The sequence below is a fragment of the Bemisia tabaci genome, chromosome 2 (genome assembly GCF_918797505.1).
Source record: "Bemisia tabaci chromosome 2, PGI_BMITA_v3".
NCBI lineage: Eukaryota > Metazoa > Arthropoda > Insecta > Hemiptera > Aleyrodidae > Bemisia > Bemisia tabaci.
Genome location: NC_092794.1, coordinates 26,377,797 through 26,389,042, shown reverse-complemented (window position 1 = coordinate 26,389,042; position 11,246 = coordinate 26,377,797). Strand labels below are relative to the sequence as shown.

The window sequence follows — 11,246 nt, the reverse complement described above, 5'->3', positions numbered from 1 at the left end:
AGGTTTGTAGGCGCCAGTGCGTCGCCGCTCCACTTTGTGTTAGGCTCTAATATTTAATCTCGCGGAGTACAACTCATGATTTTGAAATGTTTGCACACTCTGTATGGATTATTCTTATGATGGAAGAAATATGTTTTAAAGAAAAATTTAATGTGTGTTTTGTAAATATTAAGGTAGTTTCGAATGAAACTTAATGATTTCCAAAGCACACGAATTTCAACACAATTTCTCATAGCCTTTCATAGCCAATGGCGATGAAGTGTAAAGCCCAGCGATAGGAACTATAGCCCGACTGTATACTTTTTTATAGCTTCGTATAGCCCGGCTATATGATTTGCTCCGCTTTCTACAGCCAGCTATATGATTTTCAATAGCCTTCTTTAGTCGGCTATAAGAACTCCTATGGTATTTTGAAACGCAGCTCCTATCGCCAATTTTTACCAGGGTGGCGAGAATGTTATCGAATGACGTTCCAGAGTGCAGCAGTGCTGCCGTGTTAAAGAAGAACGCCGTATGAGCCTTCAGACGTTGCCATATTTCTTTCAATGAGAACCGCATTTACTGGGAAAACTTTGAACATTTTTCTTCAAACTTATCAGACAATATTTTTCGCATTTTGATCTAAATTATCTGAATATTTCGATAAAAAAATATTCATAATGTCCCTCAAAAATTCATGTTTTATCCGGGGAAATTTGGCAACTTTCGAATGTTCATACGGCGCCCTTCCTTGGCACGGCAGAGTGGTGTACTACCCCAAAACCACCCCTTTCTCTTTAGCCATCACACATTCACACCACGCTTCACTTAATCGCAGGAACTTCTATCCGACTCGTGCTTGGCTAAAATTATCGGGAACGATTTTAAGTTCAAACTAAAGATTATGCACAGGTTGCACGATACGACTGGGTCATAAACGTAGAAATTCGAATTACAAGTACACACGTAACACATATGGATCACATTTTGCAAAGAAGTAACCAGTGCGATTACAGTGTTGTAAAAATGTTGCCTCTTCATAATTACTGTAAAAATTTCCTAGAATAGCAAATTGTTTTTGTTTCCCGCCAAGGGAAGTGTTAATTGCTAAGGATAATAATTGTGTACAGTTTAACACTGTATATGTATTGAGTATTTTTAAAAGAGTTGTAGAAGTTTCATGATTTTGAAAACACTGCAATCGCGTTGGTTCCTTTTTGTTAAATGCGATCCACATACACATCAGCCGTTTTACAGCTAAACTCCAAAATCACGTGCGTCAACCGCATAAATTGAAAGTATACATTTTTATTTTACTTCTTGGAGGAAATGCAATCCAACATTTATACATTTTGACTGTAGGCGAAATAGGGGGGAAGGGGGAGCCAGGGGGCGGCAATGGCTAGGGGGGGCTTTTTTGGGAGTTATTTGAATTGTATTACTAATTAATTTATTGGTAATAGAAACTCGAAGTTGTTTCTAGGACCTTCCAATTTTCCCGAGAGAGCCTCCTCCTCTGGGCAAGGAGGTGGGCTAGAGCTAGACCCCCATTGTTGAGGAGCCTTCTCTGCCCCCTACCCCCCCCCCCCCCCCCATCCAAGAAAAAATCTTGGTGCCACCCTTGATTATGACCCAAAATGTTAAGACCGCACGTAGGAGTTTTTTTGCCAAGGTGCGTTAAAAATTCAGCATAAAGCTGAAAATTTCACTACAGAGGGAAAAAGCTCATACGAGCACACTTTTCCCTCTGTATTGAGATTTTCAGCTTGATGCTAAATTTTTAACGCACGTTGACAAAAAAACTCCAACATACTGTCTGACGACCCGTGCGTTCACCGCAATCAGTTTGTGTAAAATTTTAATACACCTAATGACGATGGAATGACACAGGAAAATCAGAGAAAATTGCAAACCACTGTGTCGATTTCTCCCCCCTCTAAAAATTAACATCTGCGAGCAAATTTCGAAACGTCGGAATGGAGATGCGATCTCGAAGAATAGTCATCGAAGTTCCAGCTCTTGCTATTCGTATCACAAAGAGCTGGATGCGATATCCTATGCTCCCTAGCGAGTTTGATTGATCTGAGCTTAATCAAATCAAGCATTAATAGTCAAGGGAGCGAGGTAACTGAAACATGCTTGCGGTACTCCTGGTTGCGTGCCATCGATAGCAGGCGCTGGCGAGCATCTAGAGAGGCGTACCGTTGTGTTCCACCGTGTTACGGAAAAACAATGAAAGAACCCTCGAATATTGCCAAATTCACTCCGATTAAATATTTGTTTTCGAGGGAAGATACGAGGTTTTCCTCCTTAAAATTTTCGAATACACTACATTAAATTGCCAATTAACTCCTCTGGATTGGTCAACGAAAAGAAATGACGGATTCTTTGGGAAATTCATGTTTTATTTTGGTAAATTTGGGAGCGCTCTGAGGTTGATACGGCGTTTTTCCTCAACAAGGCAGTATTGATTTACTGCTGAGGGAAGAGTTAGCCGAGCGCATGACTCAAAAGTTGACCGAAGCGCGGGCGAGGACACCCCAAGCTTTCGCCGGCGACCACGAGCGCTAGTCGGCAAGAATGACGTCATCGAACCGTGTGTTTACGCTGCTTTGAATCAGGGAACCCGGAGTTCTTCTCCTGCGGGGCGTCGAAAGCAAAGTTTTTCGCAGCCAATCACGGTCGATCCCGGGCAGTTGTGCGCGCCTGCTTTCAGTCTACCTTGCCTTGAGTCTCCGCTCCATATTTGTTGTGCACCCGTTCAGGGGCTGTCAGTTCAGGTGAGCGAGGTAAACTTTAACTGCGCGGAACGGTGTTGGTGCGGGATATTTTCACCCGAAAATTTCGACGGAATTTAAACCCAAAACCAAAGTGAGGAGTGACTGTTTCAGCCACTAGTAACGCTCTTTTGGATGGCGGTGCTGTAATCCAGGTAAGGGCTGACTTTTCCTGAACCCTCAGTATGCTCGCGTACCGAACTTGCACCTAGATTTCCATGTGATTGATGAAGGACAAGGCCGTCCCAAAACTACGCCTGTCCTCCCCTGTGTATATTTTGAATAGACTTGGATTTCCACCTCAGCCTGATAGAGTTTAGAACCACTTTCTCGTCTTCGGGGGACTGCGCACTTCTGTATCCATCGATTCAAGCCACTTGATCGCGCGGGTCGAATTAAATAGTAATCTGATCACTAATTTTACCAAATTTGAATGGTGCCAGGGGGCCTAGAGCCACGATTGAGACGCAATCGGTGGTCCGCAAAAACTTTTTTTTTAAAATATCGTCTCTTGGAAGGAACTTAAGTTTAAAGTATGCAATTTGTTGCTCTTATGTGCCCCTCCCTTTCACCCTCATCTAAAAAAGGAAAAATTAATTAGTTTCATGCGCGGAGACTTGAAATAAAAATCTTTACTTTGTGAGCATGTTCTTTCCTCCCGATACCTGTAAACTATATTACTAATTCAGTTACTGTCACCCTTAAATTTTTGAATTTTTTAAAAATAATGTACGAGGGGGAACGAGAACATACCCTCGCTACTATGGCGACTTCTGATAATACTTAACATTTCCTTACGTAGCCTCGAGTCTGTTACTTTATAAACGAAAAATATTTCAAAAAGCTATCAAGATGCGGCAACGTGACGATTTTTTATGGGGACTTTACCTACGCACACAACGTAACATATGCATGTATAATCCTAAACAAAAGGAAGTTGAAAATATCCTTCAGTCAAAAGCAACTTCGGTTTACGTTGAAGTTTCTGTAGCATGTCGTGCTTACCTCCTGAAAGAGAGCGATACGAAGACAATTTTTGCGAGTCGAAGGTTTTCTTGGTCGATTACGGAAGTTTTGAGGATCGGAGCGCCCTTTGCAACACACAAAATGAGACAGTTAAACTTCAATAAAATCAGCAAGAGTGGATGGGGAAACTTTCTTGGAGAATTTTCACGACTCGTTCCTTAAGAATGTACGATTTGTTTATACAAGACACAGCCTTTCAGAATAGAAAAAACAAAGTGTTTGTATTTTAGCTTTAACTGTGACTCAACTTGTACTTCAGTCTTAAAGAAGGAAAAACAACACTATCATTTTAAAAGAGAGCAACGGACGGACTTAGAATGAAACACTAGAGACACACTAGCTTTTTCACGGCGCACAGTGCAGTGTCCTTATGGCGCGTAGGGACAAAAATCATAGCTCGCAGACAAAAGCACATATAGATGTGAAATTTGGTATGAGAGGTCTTGAACATATAGACTATCGTTAGATGAGGTCAAATTTTGTTAATGACACTTTGGGGCGGGAGGAGGGGGGCGGGAGTACTGATACTTGAAGGCGAGTGTTTGGGCGGTAGAGACCGAACTCATAGCTCAAAGACAGAAAGACATAGAAAAGTGAAATTTGATATGAGACCTCTTATACATATGTGCTATTGTCGGATGGGGTCAAACTTTCATAACTCTTGTAGCGGGGTGAGGGGGGCGGAAGCAGTGATATTTGAAGACGTACGTTTGGACGGTAGGGACAAACATTTTAGTCCGAAGTCGGTAGCACATACAGAGGTGAAATTTGGGTGCGACCTCTTCTACCGATATAGGCCATCGTTAGATGATGTCAAATTTTTTAAATGACACTTGCGGCGGGGAGGGGTGGAGCGGTCACAAAGTTACTAAATAGTGAGCGTTCGGGCGGTAGGAACTGAACTCGTAGCTCAAAGACGGATGGACATAGAGAAGGAAAATTTGACATGAGACCTCCTATTCATATAGTCTATCGTTAGATAGGATTACATTCTTAAAGCAGCACCTGGAGGGGGGAGGGAGGGCTGTAACAATTATAGAGAGATCGATTCTGGTCGGAAAAAGACGGTCATGGCACATTCCCCATGATTTGATTTGAAATTACTGGTTAACAACAGGCCCTGTTACGTTTACCCAGATTAACACGTATTATATATTTTTTTTTTAAATTTTTGTGTGAGAAAAAAGTCGCAAAAACAAAAAGTGGTCAAAAACTGTGATTATCCGAGGGAAAATCGGCTATTCCGAAAAACTAGAGGACGATGCTGAAAGACGGATAGAATTTTCGGGGCGAGGAGGGGGGGTATGTGTTAGAGTATTGTATAGAATGAACATAATGTCTAATAACCACATGTGTATGTAACTTTTTTTTTCTTCGTCGGAAAGGAATCATAAAGTTCGCCTTAAACAGGGGCGAATATGCAGTTCAACGAGTATACCCAATTCTCGACTCGAGGTCACAAAACCGACGATTCCGTCGATTTGGGGCAGTTTGTGGCTTAAAACTAAACATATTCTGAATCTGGAGGGTATTCTGAACAACGTATCAAAAAATTGCATTGATATATTTTGATATATTTTTTAAATCTATGTTTAAAGACATGGTCATTAGCCAATATGCCGCTCAGTGCGCGCCTGAGCCCTGACTTGAGGTCACAAAAATGACGATTCCGTCAATTTGGGGGACCTTGGGGCTAAAAACTAAACATATTCTGAATCTGGAGGGTATTCTGAACAACATATCAAAAAATTGCGTTGATATATTTTGATATATTTTTTTAATCTCTGTTTAAAGATATCATCACATCTCATTTATCGATCACGTAGTTGATTTCTGACATGAAAGGACGGACACCATAATTGTCGTTAAATTTGAGGTCCAATTGAGTAGAAATCAAATAGATAATGGATTTGAAACATCATTCTAACAACTTATCAAAAAACACGGCTGAACTCATGCATGCACACTGGCTCTGTTTGGTTTCCCGTATGGCTGTTATAAAAACAAGCCAATATGCCGCGCAGTGCGCGCCTAAGCCCTGACTTGAGGTCACAAAAATGACGATTCCGTCGATTTAGGGGTCTTTAGGGCTAAAAACTAAACATATTCTGAATCTGGAAGGTATTCTGAACAACATATCAAAAAATTGCGTTGATATATTTTGATATATTTTTTTAATCTACATTTGAAGATGCGTATATAGAATAAATCGAATTTTTGGCATCATCAACGGAAGACCGGACTGAGAGGCCCTTAATTTAAGAATTTAAAATGATCAACATAGTTTTTGTATCGACAAACATACCTTATACCTAAACATTCTACCTTTTTCCGTTCTGAGTAGAGTAATTTCAGTTATCACCCGTCATAACATATGATGCCCGCTGCTGGATCTCTGCTAATTGTGCATCCGCGCAGGTTCCGTGATTTCCCCTCCCCCTCCCTCCACTCCAGTAGCGTTTTCGTGTCAAGAAACTACGAATTTTTTCTTCCCATCCATCCATTTCTTCAATCCAGCGGTCATTTTTATTATCCGACAAAGTCGAATTTTCGATTTTTGTCCATGGGACACTGCACTGTGCGGCGCCTGCATACAACTACACCAGCACTACGGATGTCCATGTTGCATATCCACAAATTTGAAGGCGCTCAGCTTTTACACGCTCATGGCTCATCCCAGAAAAAGGCGCGCGTTCGCAATTCGAGATAGCATGTCAACGGCGATACTGTAGAAACGCGTACCTCGGTTTGCGACGTTGCAGATTTCCTGTCATACTACCTCATTTCCTAAATTTTCGAAAATACTTTCCGAAAACTTAGGCGATTTTTCCTTTTCGTGTGAAGGATATTCTGTAAATATTTCAAGCCATGATGTTGGTTTCGTCTAAATGAAAAAAATCAAAGTAGAGGCGGGGATTTTGAAACAGCGTAATCGAAATATTCGTATTTGCAGGTTAACTGATATCTCCTCGACGTTTAGGGGAGGAGCCTTGAAAGACCGCATTCGGCTCATAAAAGAGCTCTTGGGATTTGGAGCCCCGAGCAGTAAATTTCGTGGACAATTTTTTCTTTTCTTTTCTTCTTAATCTCTATTTAATCTCGCTACTTTACGCGGTTGAATCAAACAAAATTGAAAAGCATAAAGGACGAAGAATTTTCATCTAGAAATCGTACGGAATTTCATACTCATCTAGAAATTGTTTTTCAAAGCTCGAATAAAAGTCTCTAGTAAGATGGTATATCCTAAAACTAAATAAATTTTATCTCTGATTTGATTGTAATGTGAAAAGTGCTTGGGTCATGGGTATATTTAACGCTGTAGGTACACCGGTTTGAGATTTTTTTATGAATCTTTTTGAATGGGTGAATAAATTAATAAACAAAATTGGTAAATCAATTATTCATAAAAATGGTTGGTTTTCTTTTGAAAAAATAAAATGAGAGTGGAAATTTGAATGAAATGGATTTTTTTTTTTACTTTAGCCAGTAATGTGCTTTCAATTTTTATGTTAACAAAATCAATCGTAAAAAATTTACATTTCAGAGACCTGAAATCTAACGGCCGCAGCCGTCCAAAATTTAAAGAAAGAGACAAACAGAGCAAGCGAGAAACTTTCCAGTATTTTTTTAATGAAGCTCTTTGACATTTCGAGCAACACTTTTCGTCCGTACCCCTAACTTTTCCCTGTTTTCCAACCCTGATATTTATCTGACAGGAGGAGTGATAAGTTACTCAAATTCAAGTCTTAATTAATATAGTACTTACTTAATTAACGAATCTCCAAGTAAGAGAGACGGAAACAGGAAATGGAGCTCTGAGGTAGAGTCTCGACAAAAGAACCACCGCTCGCGATCCTTAAGGATGAACGCATATAAACGTTGCCAAATTTCCTACGATAAAGAATACGTTTCTAAGCGCGACTCTTGATGACGGCGCACGGATACGACTATTCCTATTTCACGGACGTGCGTCGTGTATGTTGCATATCTAAAATATGAAGGCGCGCGGCCCTCCGCTCACTCACAAGTGCCCATGCCCATTCCCCAATCATCCACAAAAAAAGATCGCAAGAGAAGATAAGGGTTTTTTTCTTTCTTTTTTATTTCTACAAAATGCGTGACGACTTTATGCTCCCTATTGATGAGGAGTTGCAAGTCAGAAAATTGCACCGCCTGCGTCTGTGAAATAAATTATTTTGAAAAAAAATAATCAATTGGTTTTCCAGTTCTCAGCGAAATAGATTTAACTGCATTTTGCACTGCAAAATGTTCTCTTATGTTTTTATTTATTCATATTTTTTTTCCCAACACGAAACCAAGTAACATGCAGCTTTGGACACATAACACGTACTAACAAAATTATAAGCTAATTTGACTCTTAATTTTTTTAAAAAAAATGCGGTTTGTGTAATTTCAAAAAGGAAAGATACGAGAGTGGATTTGCCCCCGGGAAATGCAGACGAACTGATTTTGGTAAATCTAACTAGTTATAGTAGTGAGTAATACAAGGGATAGTATAAATACAAGGGATAGTATAAATACAAGGGATAGTATAAATAAAATGAACAGAGTTAGAGACAAGAAAAGGGCTGCTCTGAGTTTCAATTCATTGTAAATCCGTCAAAAGATTCAAAGATATAAAACACGGACTCTTTGAAGAGACCACTGCTAAATCCTCTTTCTCCTTAAATCCCGAGGGGAGCATATCTATTGAGCAAACTTCATCACGATAAGTGTGCTTCCTTTAGAACCTACAACTTTTATCTACGTCCATGACTCTTGAGTACCTAATATGTAATTTTTGTATTTTATCTGTTTTTGAATTTAGTTTGGGACCTGAGTGTTGCACTGATGACAGAAACATTCAGATGTCTGTAATTCCAGCCCACTTTGTATCAAAACCAGCGCCTGGGAGATGGGCTCAGAGATCAAAATTGATCATACTTTCAGGTGAGTTGCAGTGTTAGAGTCTCATTTTCAACCCCTAACATTTTCTGCTTTATAGATATCACTTTTTTACCTCCCTTTTTCTCTCCATCCTGGTCCATCGTGGAAATGAATTTCAGTTTTTAACTGTGAAACCGATGTGCTACGTCTCACCATAACAAGCTGAAGATCGAAAGATCTCCGTCCACCATGTCTCCTCTCTGTGCCCTACTGAGCCCCTCTCCCCCTCCTCATCCTTGAACACACCATTTTGCCGCGATGCTATGAAAAAGTGCCGTATGAACCTTCAGACATTGCCAAATTTCTTTTGATAAAATATTTATTTGTTAAGGAAGTTACAGATAGATAATCTGGGAATTGTCAGGTAAATTTTAATAACACGAGAAACACATTCCCTGAAAATTGAAAATAAAACGAAGAAGAAGAAACGTGTAAACCTTCAAACATTGCCTTTCTTTTTATTAACTATTTATTTTTGAAGGAGGTTACGGATAGATTGCCTGGAAATTTTCAGGTAAATTAGAATGAAATGGAGAAAACACTCCCTGAAAAATGAAAATAAATTTAGTCAAAATTCGGGGAAATTTCTCTAGGATTTTTGTGTTTTATTAGAAGAAATTAAGCAACGTCTGAATGTTCAAAATCAGCGGTGAAGTGCAAATCATCGACTACGAATATTTTCCCATCTGAAGCTGTGGTAAAGGATCGATTGGTTGTGTATTCGTCGCAAATTTCTTGATAATCGACCCTTGTCCGTGGGTTCAAATGACAGATTAATCGATTCATCGCAAAGCACACCGCGCTACCAGTTCAAGCGGCGCACAGTGGATCGAGTTAATCAGAAAGGTCGATCATGAAATGTTTAACTTAAACTGCAAATTTTAATGTTTAATTCGTCACATTTCAAATTTCAAGGGGTTCTTCTAGAAGAAAATTTCGCGAGGAAACCAATGAAACCTCTTTTAGAACTTCAAAGTAATGTATGAACAGAGTTATTAGCATTTTAAAGTTTCCAAATTATGTCCGACTTCTCCTGTTGACTCGATCCACTGTGCGGCAAAAATCCGCTCGAGCGCACGCGATTGCCGAGTACTGCACGAAAAAAGACCGTAAAAATGTCCGGTGACGGTGAGGGCCAAACGAGCACGTTTCCATTCCGATGTCTTTGTCAATTGGACGTATTTCTGCCAAACGGAACTATGTGCATTGAGACGTGAGCCCTGAGACCCATAAGAATATATGCATAACAGGGCTCACGTCATAGTGCACATAGCACTGTTTAGCAGAAATACGTCCAATGGAGAATTTGCAAGGGTCTGAAATTTGATGAATTTCCTGTTTAAGTGGAATCCTCTGAGTGAACTGAACACGAAGATACCCTTGATTCATAAATTGAGCAATTATTAGAGGAGATATGACAAAATAACCGATTCTGCTAAAATACATGTGTTTAAATGGGAAATGCCGCCAGATGACGTCACAAGGCGGCGCATTTTCTCACTTTTAAATCAATTTTTCTCCAATTTCCCATGTCAGAAAAAAATTATGAAAAATGTTGCGAACTCAGCTCATTAGGCACTTTCAGATGAAGCAATAGAAAAATTGCGTGCAAATTCTCCATTGTGCTATTAGGATTGATTCTTGTGAGCTCGGAATTTCGGTTCTCGCGAGACATTCCTTGAGTGGGTAAATACCAGTCGGATTACATTTTGTGATGAACAGAGACCAGCAGGCCCATTATTGAAATTTATAGACAAAGCTTTAGACAAAGAGGACAAAAGGGATTGGGAGGGATTCTAATTAGAATATACTGGTTGATGGGAATATTCGATAGGATGGCTTCCAGTGCAGGCTGATTCTTGAAATCGGTAGACAAAAAGATAGACAAAGAAGACAAAAGGGATGTGGAGGGATCCTATTGGTGGGTAGTTCCAATGGACAAAGGAGAGAGGTAATAGACTAACTAACGGCGACGGACAGGAGACCTTTTAGTTAGTCCATTGTTTTCCCCTTCAGTCTGTAAGAACCACCAGATTCAACCAATGGGATCGCTTCATACTCTCTATGTCTTCTTTGTCTATTGCTTTGTCTATCAATTTCAATAATCAGCCTGCAGGAGAGCGCCCTGTATCGAATCGCCGTGAAGTTATGCAAAAAACACTATCCTGCAAGGGCCTCTGCAACTCTCCCTGTTACTCGTCTCCTCTCATTGACCAATTTAATCTCCCTGGCTTTCTTAGTCGTTAGACACCCTACATCAGACTTTGAAAGACTACAAAAAACTTTTGAACTTGCTTCAAATCAATCCACTTAAAAAATGACTGGAATTTCCAGGTCTCAGTTATTCACTGTCATGAGGATGGATCCCCAACGACAATAGACAAACATTGGAATTTTGAACAAATTTTGCTAAATTACCGGTTTCACTTTCATTTTTCGGTAAAAAACGGATTGATTCTAACTGAACTCACACTCCAACTGTTTTCTTCCAAAGAATCCATTTTTAAACCTGAGAAT

General features: G+C 39.8%; 1 protein-coding gene across 1 annotated transcript in view; it reads left to right on the top strand.

Annotated features, from left to right (window-relative positions):
* The first annotated feature begins 2,689 nt into the window (after window positions 1-2,689).
* LOC109032474 (oxysterol-binding protein-related protein 2) overlaps window positions 2,690-11,246 on the top strand; it is a 31,747-nt gene continuing 23,190 nt past the window's right edge. Inside the window, exons 1-2 of the mRNA XM_019044626.2 lie at window positions 2,690-2,911; window positions 8,611-8,732. Of these exons, the coding sequence (XP_018900171.2) occupies window positions 8,698-8,732 (35 nt within the window). The 5' untranslated portion in view covers window positions 2,690-2,911; window positions 8,611-8,697. The remainder of the gene's footprint in view (window positions 2,912-8,610; window positions 8,733-11,246) is intronic.